The sequence below is a fragment of the Hylaeus volcanicus genome, chromosome 7, assembly GCF_026283585.1.
Source record: "Hylaeus volcanicus isolate JK05 chromosome 7, UHH_iyHylVolc1.0_haploid, whole genome shotgun sequence".
NCBI lineage: Eukaryota > Metazoa > Arthropoda > Insecta > Hymenoptera > Colletidae > Hylaeus > Hylaeus volcanicus.
In genome coordinates this window covers 6927604-6939194 of record NC_071982.1, presented here as the reverse complement: position 1 = coordinate 6939194, position 11591 = coordinate 6927604, and the positions used below count along the sequence as shown (strand labels likewise).

The 11591-nt window shown below is 48.5% G+C and overlaps 1 protein-coding gene across 2 annotated transcripts in view; it reads right to left on the bottom strand.

The window, feature by feature from the left end:
- The window catches only part of LOC128879973 (apolipophorins), a 38510-nt gene that overhangs the window by 6617 nt on the left and 20302 nt on the right, over positions 1-11591 (bottom strand). The window contains exons 2-11 of one of the 2 annotated variants that reach the window (XM_054129554.1): positions 10588-10614; positions 10326-10510; positions 9558-9740; positions 4931-9487; positions 3978-4481; positions 3716-3902; positions 3380-3596; positions 1961-2271; positions 1686-1880; positions 574-800 (exon numbers count right to left, since the gene is read on the bottom strand). In XM_054129554.1, the coding sequence (XP_053985529.1) occupies positions 574-800; positions 1686-1880; positions 1961-2271; positions 3380-3596; positions 3716-3902; positions 3978-4481; positions 4931-9487; positions 9558-9740; positions 10326-10510; positions 10588-10614 (6593 nt within the window). The remainder of the gene's footprint in view (positions 1-573; positions 801-1685; positions 1881-1960; positions 2272-3379; positions 3597-3715; positions 3903-3977; positions 4482-4930; positions 9488-9557; positions 9741-10325; positions 10511-10587; positions 10615-11591) is intronic. The other variant, XM_054129555.1, reaches the window with a different exon arrangement.

Below are 11591 nucleotides of genomic sequence, written 5' to 3'. Positions count from 1 at the left end.
AGTAGTATACTTTACGCGCCAGACGGATGGAGTAGTATAGGCTACGCTCCGGCGTACTCGCGCTCCGATTGGTCGGAGCTTTCTGTTAATATCTCCTTAACGAAGCCTCGGGCAACATTTTCGCTAAGGAAAAAGTTGTTTCAAATCACCCCCCGAACCAGCCCTTTCAAGGACTTCCAACATTTCCGGGACACTCTGTATAATAATTTCTATGTTGCTTAGCTTGAAACTCTTGCTTCCGGTAGTTACGTAAAAGTATTCGAATCTCAAAAATCTTTCCACGATTTTACTAAAACCAAAAGAAAATTAAACGATCAATAAATTAACGTAGCTAGTAATTAAATATGAAAGAGCTTTTCAAAGGCTACAAAATGATATGTAACATATAAAGTAATTTTAATGACTTCAAACAATTGAACAAACTGGAACAACATAAAAACGTACGAACTTTTGGTTCGCCGTGATACGATTAGTCTATTTCGAGAATGGAAGAAAAAGATCAGAAATACAGTGATGTATCGAAATTATCGGCTGGTAGTGTAATTGTAGAGAACCGGTGGGCTAGATCTGTACCTTGGGTTGCGTCGGATAGGTGAACTTGGTCTCCCCGTTCAAGGAGAAACTGTTCTTGTCGACCGTCATATCTCCGCTAGCAGACAAACTGGTCTTATCGGATGGTTTGTTCTTTCTATCCAGGAAAACGGATAGGTCCAGTCTGCATGCTCCTGTGTGCTTGGTTTTCGGTAGATCGTACGTCAGAATGACTGCCAATTCGCGCGAAGGCAAAGTCAGAATGGAAGCTGTAATCGAGAACGAAAAACCGTGCAGTAGGATGGTCAGAAACAAATTTCTTTCTTCTCTCAAACAGAATTAAAGGTTTCATTTAGGTTTAAGAGTTTGTTTGTTAATGTTAAGAAAGGAACTTAATTTTTCTCTTAAGCAGAATTGAAAGTTTCGTTTAGGTATAAGAACACGCCTATTAAAATTTCAGCTCTTAATATTAACATTAAGAGCTCAAATATCTTATTTTCCATAAGAATAACATAGGAAACTTTTCGTTTCCTTCTTTTGATTTTCCTAACTAGCTAACGATACGTCGTACGGAAAATCTACGTACGTATTTTTTTAGGGAATTAAATGCTCTTCAAAAAAGGTCTGTTGTCGAAATTCCGTATGGCTAACTGTATCAAAGTTATAGTTGGTCAAAAATTGAATTACCTTTAATGCGACCTATTTTTTAATATTACAGTTGAATATACAACTATCAGTCTTATCAAAAAGATGTACATGAATTCTTTTGCAAAGCATGAGATTCACTACTAATAAATGCTGAATCTACTTTTGCGATATTGACGAAATTGTGCACCTTAACAAATTTTCGGTATAAATTACCACTAAAATTGGCATTTAATTCCCTACAAAAATATGTCTGTAGAAGAAGAGTTTCTCCTTGATTTTCCGAAGAAGAAGCGAAAAAAAAATGTTTACTATGAAATTTTTATGAAAAATGGAAAAGTGCGATGTTAATATTAATGTTAATATCAAGAGCTTCGATTTTGACAGCCATATTCTTATACCTAAACGGAACTTTTAATTCTGATAATTCTTTTCTTTAAAACACTAATGCGCAGTGATTGGAACGATTAGTTTCATAAATTTCATCGAGTTGGCTCTCCGTATTATACCTGATTCTTTCGGATGGATGTATGCCACGTAAGTGTATTCGGACTTGTCCTTCGTCGTGTGGAGGTAGAGGTTCGTGGTGTGGTCGAACGCGGGTGCCTTCGCCTCGGTGATAGTTTTCAGTCCGAATTCAGCGGGCACGTTGAACTTCTTCAGGTCAACCTGCACGGTGATTTGGTGCTTGAGCGCGGACGGGTCTGAAAGCAAACGATTCAAATCAAATCTCAAGTGTCCGAACGGAGTCTCGAAATCGCGGTCTGATCGAATCGCCACTCACTCGCGGTGTCGAGGATCGATTGGAGCTTGAAGTGAGCACAGTCCTTGTTCTGCTCGCAGTAGCTCTCGAACACGTGGATCTCCTTATTCGAGAGCTTCAGCTCGCCCACGATGGCGGAGGGCCCGAAGTTAGCGTTCAGGACTATGGCCGTGCCGACCTCTCCGTCCTTTTTGTTGGTCAACTGTTGACGGGTGTACTTGAACGAAGAGCTCCTGGTGTTGTCGCCAACCTTCAAGCTTCCGTTCCCTTCTACCACTACTTTTCCCTCCTCGTCGCGCTTTTTGTAGCTCGTGCTGGATATATATTGCAGTCTTAGTTCACGAACGTTCAGAACATCGTTAGACAGTCAAGAACCAGGATAGTCAAGCGAATGATTGGTGGAAAGTGCGATCGTTAGAGTCTGGTGTCATGGTTTGGTTAGTTTCTTAAATAGCGAGTGAGAAAGTAACGAGTTAAATAAGATCACAGGGCTTCTTAGGTCCGTTGGGGAAGGCTGGATGTTGCGAGAGATTCCCACAGGGAAGCACTGTACACAGCACTGTCTTCCCTGTGCCCCTCGCTTGCACGCAAGGTAAACCAGCGTGTAGATCCTGCAACGAGAACGCAAGACTTTCGGGCCACTGATTTCATCGACACTGTGTATACTGGTAGATTTTGTCATCCTGCTTATGAAAATATAGCGTTCTAGGGTCAGACGTTCGATACGTTGTTAGGTACTTATGATCAAAGTTTCTTCATTTTAAATTCCAACATTCCGATATATTGCAGTTTTCTTCTTCCTAAATTTTACTATTTTCATGTGTTATAAGTTTCTTCTTTTTAAATTGCAATGTTTCAATAATTGCAATATTTGGAATATTCCAAGACGCTACAATGCCCTCTCGTCAAATTACGATATGTTAGTTGCTGCGTCAAGTACAAAATCTAATTATTTTAAATAAGATTGCTCGAAAAAAGACAAGATCCATCCGTGCGGAAACGAAACCTGGCACCCTACAACTTTGATACGTTATCGTTAAGTTACAATCTTGCTTCCAACCAACAATCGCAAAACCCTTCTTTATTCCAACATTGAAACTTGGATCGTAAGCAGCTAAGAACGTATCAAGTGTCTGGCCCTATAATACTATACTTTGAGAAACAGGATCTCAACGAAATCAATGACTCGAAGGTCTTGCGTTCTCCTTGTCAGTGGATAAGCAGTTTCGATCCCTGCATCGTGACGCAGATGCCCGGAATCCCACGTAACTCCTGGCCTTTACCAATAGCGCAGCTATTAAACTAAATAGAACAGCGCGTAGGTTTTAGCAAATAGTCGTCATCCCCTGGGATCGTCTTCGACGGTCTTCAAAATCGAGCACGCCGCCTCGAGGATCTTATTAAACTCGTCGAGCTATAACAAAGATTACGACGTTGTACCTTCCTGTTACGATGTTCTGGCCGTCGCTGGTGATCGTGATGACGATCCTTTTTCCTGTCTTGGCTGTCGGCTTGTTGGCGATCTCAGCGTGGAGTTTACGACGGGCGATCTTGTCGCTGTCGAAGTTCGCGTTGATCATGAAGTCGTCGACGCTGTTCAGGTCGACGTGCGCGTCGGCAACGGCGAATCCTTGAGGTGTGATCACTTTCCATTCGCCTGTAACAGGAAGCAGATGAATCGCTGTCCTTGTTAAATATTAACGATATCGCGGATATTGGAATATTGCAAATATCAGAATATCGGAATTCAAAACGAAGGACGTTCCAGCTTTGTACCTTTGTATTCCGTAGGTCCCAGCTTCTGCACTTTGGACATCAATCCTGTTTCTCCCGATGGTGTCTTGGCTGCCGTTTGGAACAGATGGTTCTCGTCTTTTTGCACGAGTTCGCTCTTCAGGTTGTATTTCCCATCGTTGGCCGTGAGCGTTGCAACAGCTTCCCGTGCGTTTTCGTTCTTCAAGATCTGGAAAAGGAAATAGAATAAGATGGAATCAAAGTAGAAGAATAGGATCGAGAGAGTAAGGATGGAATAAGATACCTTGTGGAGAAGGACCAATTCGGCGTTGCGTAGTTTGTCGAAGTTCAAGTTACACTTGGCTTCCAGGTTGACAGTGACCATCTCCGGGACATCGTCAGCGCTCGTCTTGAGCTTGAGCTCCTTGTCGCCGTAGTTGACGTTCAGATCGGCGGAACCAGTCCTCTTCTCCTCCGCGAGAGAGTACTTGTAGCTACCTCCCACCTTCAACTGTGGAAACTGCAGAACGTTTACATTGCATTTCCATTTTCCTTCGCTCTTCTCGCCTAGCCCGTCAATTTCCTTCAGCTCCAACTCCGACTCCATCTTCACCGTCTTGTCGCCGTTGTACGTCAGCGTCACAGAGCTCTCGCCCTCCATTTCATTCCTGTTGGCGTTAGGTCCTAGCATGCTGCCAGACACCTCCAGCTTCAAGTTCTCCAATTTGTCGCTCGGCAATTTCACGTCCAAAATACCCTCCACCTTGCATGGCTTCTCGTCGTTTCCTTGTTTCAACTTTCCCTTGCTCTGAAATCAGAAGAAGATGAGCTCTCGATGGACCGATGCAACTGGCGGGCCAAGTAGCGACTTTAATTTCGTTGAAAGTATATTGCAATTTGAAGAGAAGAATATTGTAGCGTCTTGGAATATATTGAAATATATTCAAATATATTGGAATATATTGGAATATTCCGAATATGGGAATATTGCGATACAGTGGGTTATTGCGATTTAAAAAGTAGAATACTGTAATGTCTTGGAATATATTGAAATATTGCAAATATTGAAATATTGCAATTTACAAAGTAGAATACTGTAATGTCTTGGAATATATTGAAATATTGCAAATATTGAAATATTGCAATTTACAAAGTAGAATATTGTAACGTCTTGGAATATACTGGAATATTGCAAATATTAGAAAGTAGAGTGTCTTGGAACATTGGTACCCAAGAGGAAGAGAACCGATCGCTCACCTTCAAGGACAGATTGTCGCCCAAGGACGACTTGACGTCGTACGTCGTCTCGTCCTCGTCGCAGCTGGATCCAAGTTGAAACTGGAACTTCTTCGGGACCTTTGCTCCGCTCACCTCGACGTTCACGTTGTTCACCTTCTTTTCGTCGTCCTTCAGTTTCTTTCCCTTCCACGCTACCTGCACGTCCTTTCCGTCGACGCCGACGTACTTGAGCTTAGCGTCGGTCTGGAAGGTGTACGCTTGGAGGTCGACGTCCTTGGCGACGATGTTGTACGTCAGTTTCCTCGCTTCTCCGCCTTTCTTCGCGTAGTCGGCCAATTCCGCGTCTACTTGAACGTCGTACTTGTTCTCCTTCTTCACGGAGTTGCGATTCCCTTTCAATACAAAATGCCGTCCGTTGGGCAACGTCATATCGCCTTCCACCTGCAGCTCACCGTTGGTCAAGGTACCCTTCAGACTGCCCTTGCCGTTGAGCTCCAGTTTATTGTCGAGAACCTCCAAGACGTTCTTGGTGTCGATGGAGTTCTTCTTGATGTCGGAGACGGTGGACAGCTTGACGCGTTTGCTGGGGTCCTTCTCCGCGTCGTAGAGCAGCTCGAAGTTGCCCACGTGTTGAGTGCCGGACACCGTCAGGTCTCCGTTGCCCTTGATCTTGCGGTTGATCTTCGGAACGTCGACGTTCAAGTTCATGTTTCCTTTGCCGTTTTGGTAGGTGTACTGGCCCGTGGCCGTCAGGTAGCTCTTCAGGTTGAGGTTCAGGTTGCCCGTTGGATGCGGGGAGCGTCGAGTGTTGAGCAGAAACTCGACGTACTTGACACCGTCGACCTTGACGAACGCGCGAGAGTTGATCGCCTGTTGGTTGCACTCCAATCCGGAGTCCACCTTGACCTTCTTCCCGTTCAGGTTCGCGTCGCCGTCCAGTTGGACGTTGACGTTGTTCTTGGTCACGTCGTAGGTCACCGTCGCGTCAGCGGTGTACTTGCCACCCGGGGTCAACACTAACGCGTTGGCGAACTTGCTCTTGTGGTCGTCGAGGACGACGCGTGAGGCGTGCACTCTGATCTCGTTCTCCATCAAGGCGGCCTTGCCGTTCACGTCGTAGTCGCCCTTCTTGTTCGCGTTCACCTTGGCGGACAGCTCCGTGCCCAGCTTGAATTTATCGTACTCCACCAGGATGTTGGTGCCGAACGTGTTCTTCGACTTGGAGTTGACGGCGAGGTTCAGGTCGAGTTTCGCGTTCAATTTCACGACGGGATAGCTCAAGTCGTTGGCCAGGTCTAGATCGAAGTTCTTCGGGTCGAAATTGTAGCGAGCGCTCTGCGTCAAGGCTAGACGGTTGCGCTTGGAGTTCGGATCGGGACCGTGGACGAACGTGACCGTGTTCTTCATCTGGCCAGGCTCCCTCTTCACCTCCCACTTGAATTTGAACGCGATGTTCGGGTCTGTGGACGGCAACGCGGAAATGACGAGCATACAGCCATTCTTGTCCCTCTCTCCGTTCACTTTCAGAGCTAGATTCTTGTCGCCGTAGCCGAGGTCCGTGTCAACGTTGAGGACGGTGGGCGTCCACGTGGTCGAACCGTCGATCACCAGGAGCTTCTGACCGTTGGCCATCAGGGTAACCTTGTCGAACACGAACTTCTGACCACCCTCGTAATCGGTCACGTCCACCGTGCCCTGCACGTTGTACTGTTGACCCGGCGCGAGTCCCACCTTCGAGCTGGCTAGCTTCTCGATATGGTCGGGCATCTTGTACTCGAACACGGGCTTGTACTTGCTGCCGCTGGCTATCACGCCAATTTTCCCGTAGTACTGATTCTGATCGTGATTGGCGGTGAGGGTGAGGCTCCGTTCCTGAGGATTGTTAGCGAGGACAGCCTCGACGGAGGCCTTCTTCACGGGCGAGTCGAACGAGATCTTGGCGTACTTGGGAGACTCGAGGCCGACCTCCGCGACCAGGGACACGTGCCTGTTGGTCTTGCTCTTGGGCGTGTCCAGCAGGATCTCGAACGTGCGTTTCTTGGGGTTGTCGGCGTCTAGGTAGACCTTGAAGTGGTAGTTGCTGACGTCGTTGTTCTCAACGGTGACTGCGAATTCGGCTGGCCCGCTCAAAGGGAACATGGGCCTCTTGTGAATGGTGGCGATGTCTTCGTAGGGATAGGAGATCTTGCCGCAGACGGTTATCCCGATGAGGGGGGACAGCTGATCGAAGCAGTCCTTGTACTCTTTGCCCTTGTCGAACTTTGCCGCTACGTACGTGTTCGGCTTTGGCCCGCTGACCAGAACCTCGCTCTTCATACTGATCAGCTCCTGCTTCTTTTTAGGGACGCCAACCTTGATGTCGACGCCTTTGCCGTCCAGCATGGTGAGGATCACGTCCGTGCTGGTAGCCGTGTGAAGAGTGTTGACGATTTTCATGCCGGACTCGGCTCCCAAGCCTTGGACGACCATGGACCCGACGACGCTGATAGACGCGCTGGGCTCGAGGGCCACCTTGGCTGCTCCGTTCCCTGCGTCCGACAGGAAGGCGGGGATGTCGATCTTTCCGTTAATCTTCATGCGAGCCGCGCTGGTCCCCGTCAAACCGAGAGCCAACGCGAAGCCCATACCGGTAGGGTACACCAGTTCAGCCTCGAGGAACTGAACGTAGTTCTCCAGGTCGTAGTTCATGTACTTGGCCATGTCGACGCCTTTGTCGAGGTAATCGAAGAACTTGTCGACGATCATCTTCGTCTTCAGCTTGGAGCTGTCGCCTTGGTACTGCAGGTAACCGAGCTCGACGCCGAACAGCTCCAGGGACAGGTCCAGGTCGAGATTCTGGTCGACCTCGTTGCCCCTCAGGTGCACGTTCTTCGCGAATCTGTCCAACTCTCCCTGCTTCACGTCCCGTTTGCCGCGTCCCAGTCTGCTGTACCGATCCTTGATTTGCTTCTCGATGTCGGCCGCAGCCGTCGATGCGGATTCCTTCATATCGTCCACGTCCTTTTCGCGGAGCTTGCCTTTGGGTCCTAGGTAATGCTCGATCACTCTGTCCAGGTTCTCCACGCGGGCGTTCAGGTTCAAGAAGTTGAAGCTGCGACCGAAGATCTCCGTGGTCAGGTTCAGGTTGGCGGAGCGTGGCACGAAACTGTTCTGGCTGTAGATGACGTTGCTCTCAAGGGTGGAGCCGAGCCCTAACGCTTCCGCGTTGTAAGACACCTCGGTGTTGAAGGAGAACTTGCGGAAGTCCTCGGGGAACATGGTGCGAGGCTTGATCAGCCCGAGCTGGACCTTGGCGCTCTGCTTGTTCGGGTCGGTGGACGCTCGCAGATTCCTCAGGTGACTCTGGATGAAGGATCCGACCTGGTTCACGGTCTCCTTGCTCAGTACCTCTTTAAGGGTAGCGGCGACGTGCTCGCAGGGGCAGGCGACCATCGAGAGATAGCTCTTGATTCTGATTTCGCTGTCTTCTTCCAGGTCGCCGAGGACCTTGGACAAGATGTTCTTCCACTTCATGGAGCACCTGGTGGGCAAGGCTTCGATGGCAGCTACTCGTACGCGGTTGCGGACGTTCTTATCGGCGGCGATGTTCGCTATTTTCTGCAGGGTTGGGTCGTCGAGGAAACGCGTGTTGCCCAACGCCTTCAGAGCTGAGACCACCAGATTCTCCTGCTCCCTGGTCTTGGCCTTGCCGTTGCCCACCTTCTCGCGGATCTTGTGCAACGCCTCCTTCACTTGAGGCACGTTTTCGCATGGATGATCCTGGCAGTGCTTACCGATCACGTGTCCGACTCCAAGGTAACCGATTCTCGGCAGATTAGGCTGGTTCAACAGGGACGTGATCGCGACCATGGACGGGAGATGCACGTGGCCTATCAGAGCGAGGCCTCCGTAGAACATCAGCTCCTGGATACCGCTCACTTCTTTGTTCTTGATCAGTTCCACGACTACCTCCGCTGCCTCGCCAGTTCCCGCGCGGCACAGAGCGTCCAGCAGGAGCTTCTGCTCCTCTTTACTGCCTCCTGCGCGAACTTTCTTGTAGACGGAGAGGATGTCGTCCTTGGAACTCTGTCTGACGATCTTAGTCAACTCGGAGAATTTTCCAGCCGCTTCTTGTTTCATCCCACCGACCACTTCAGCCTTGGCCGCCTTCAACGCGTTACCGAGGGCGTCCGCGGATGACTTGAGGACTGGATGAGGCGCCTCGAAGACCAGCGACTTGGGCACGGACACAGCTGCCGCGGGACTGTCCGGTTTCTCGCTCTTCAGAGTAAGTCTCGTTCGTACGTCCGTCCTCGCTCCAGAGTCGCCATTTTTGAACGGTTTCAATTTGTAGATATCTGCGGACCACGTTTTCTTCAGGACGCCGCGTTCAAAGTGCTGCTCGAGTTCTTGCGTAGACGACATCAGCGGCGAGGATTTCACGCCCGCCGCCATGTCGGCGCTCGCGGATATCAGGCCCTGATTCACGTTCTCGCGGTACGCGCAGTCGTCCAGGTTTTTCGTCTTGTGGACGATCAGCGTGTCGGCGTCTTTGCGGAAATAGAATTTGGTCGGACAGGCGCCCATCACATCGGTCTGGAAAAACGATCGTGTAAGTGGAAACAGTGGTTAGATGAGATAATTGTTCGACGAACAACAAACGTACTTCGTGGTGAGTCGCCGAGCCGCTCTCTTTCATGACAGCCGATTGGAACATGGAGACGACCGCTCTCTTGATGTTGAGCGAGGCTTGCGAGTCCCCAGGTTCGGTGCACAGCTCCGTGTCGATGTGCCCGTCATGGTAGTTGAACTGGACCGCGTACTGCTCGACGTCTGGCGTGGACGGAGGCTAAAATTTGAGATTTGTGGATTGTACACGCTGCGAAAGCGACATGAAATCGGGTTGGTAAGGTAGAGCAGTTCCTTGGCAAGATGGACCACTCTGTCGATGGGGTAGAACGCTGTCGGTAAGGTAGACAACTCGCTGCATAAGGCAGGGCGCTCTATCGATAGGGTAGAACACTGACACGCTACTCTTTCGATAAAGCAGAGCTCTGTATCGATAAAGTACAGACGATTTTTAAGAAACAGTGCCTTGTATATTGTGATAGGTGAGGTTCGGGGTAGGTCTAGATTATTTTGACAAGATTAGTATTAATCAAGATCTATTTTATCTATTAGAATTCCTTCTTGACTGAGATTTATATTATACGGGAGGTAGACGACTCACTGCATAAGGCAGGGCGCTCTATCGATAGGGTAGAACACTGACACGCTACTCTTTCGATAAAGCAGAGCTCTGTATCGATAAAGTACAGACGATTTTTTAAGAAAACTTCTGTGCCAGAATGTGAATGCGTTATCTACGGTTTGCTTTGGCTCCAAGCCCTCCGTCTGACAAATTTCGAAGATACTTCGAGAAAAGGAAATTTACCGCTTTGTTGAGCTTGACGTCCTTCAGCCGCAGTTGGTGAAGACAGTCTGGCTTGACGGACATCTCAACGGTGGCCGTCAGTTCGACGGACTCGCTGTTTTGACCATCGGAGACCGACGTCGTTAACGTACCTTCCAGGTCGTATACGTACGTTGTGCCTTCCTTATACGCCTTGCTTCCCTGCACTGGGGATGTTGAGGACGCAACATTGTTAGACGACAGAACGCAACTTACCACAGTCAACTCGAGATCGAATACTTACTTCCGCGACAGCCGGTTGTACATTTTCCTGCAACAATAAAAAAAAGATCTGGTATCAGTAGAGCGAACAAGAGCCAATGGGACTATAAACAATAACTATTTGTTCTATTCTTAACCGAGAATTGTTTGCATAGATCAGAAGAGAGAGTTCAGAGAGGACGGAGGAGTCGTGACATCGACTGCTGGCCAGATCTTGATGCCCCTTTTAATTGCCCCTGTTTATTTCGTTACCGGGGGACCGGTCGTCAATTTTGGTAACCGTTTACGGTCAATAGAGCCGGCCAGTCGCGTTGAATGAGTCTTAAATCGGCCATTTGAGTGACTAAGAGGGGCCGGTATAGCTACTCCATCGAGATTTGTTTCGACGTTCGCATAAACACGGGCCCGCTGCCGCATGATAATGTGTAACAGCATAATAACCGAGATAATCATGCCAATAACGCGTAACAACATAATAACGACGATAATCGCGCGCCAGTCGCCGGTTGGTAGACAATAAAGGCACGGTTATCGCTTGCAGTACCTAAAATTAATCACGATCCGTATTAATCGTTCGCTCGGATGCGAGAGTCCCTCGAGTGCTTCTTTATACTCCACCCTACATTACACCCCCCCCCCCCTCTCTGTCCTACGGGCAACGAAAGTTTTCGTGCCGGCGAAGGATCTCGAAACGTGACGCGAAAACCTCGACTACCCTCGAAACCCGTGAAATTGGAAGCGTGAAAACGAGTCGCGCGTGTCGGATGACCCCACGCGCCAAAGTCGGAGTCCATTTCGCGATTTTCCGTAGACGATGAATTACTTCGACAGAAATTAAATTTGTTTATTAGTTGACCGTTGGGGGTAATTAATTTTCGTAGCTGTTAGAATGGTTAGAAATGAAATCGTTGTACACCTAATGTTTGGCTTAACTATTAAAATCGCTTTAGCTTCATTTTAGTTTATCTATTAAAATCGTTTTTTTTTGACTGAAATTTACATTATATGCGAGGTAGATAACTCACT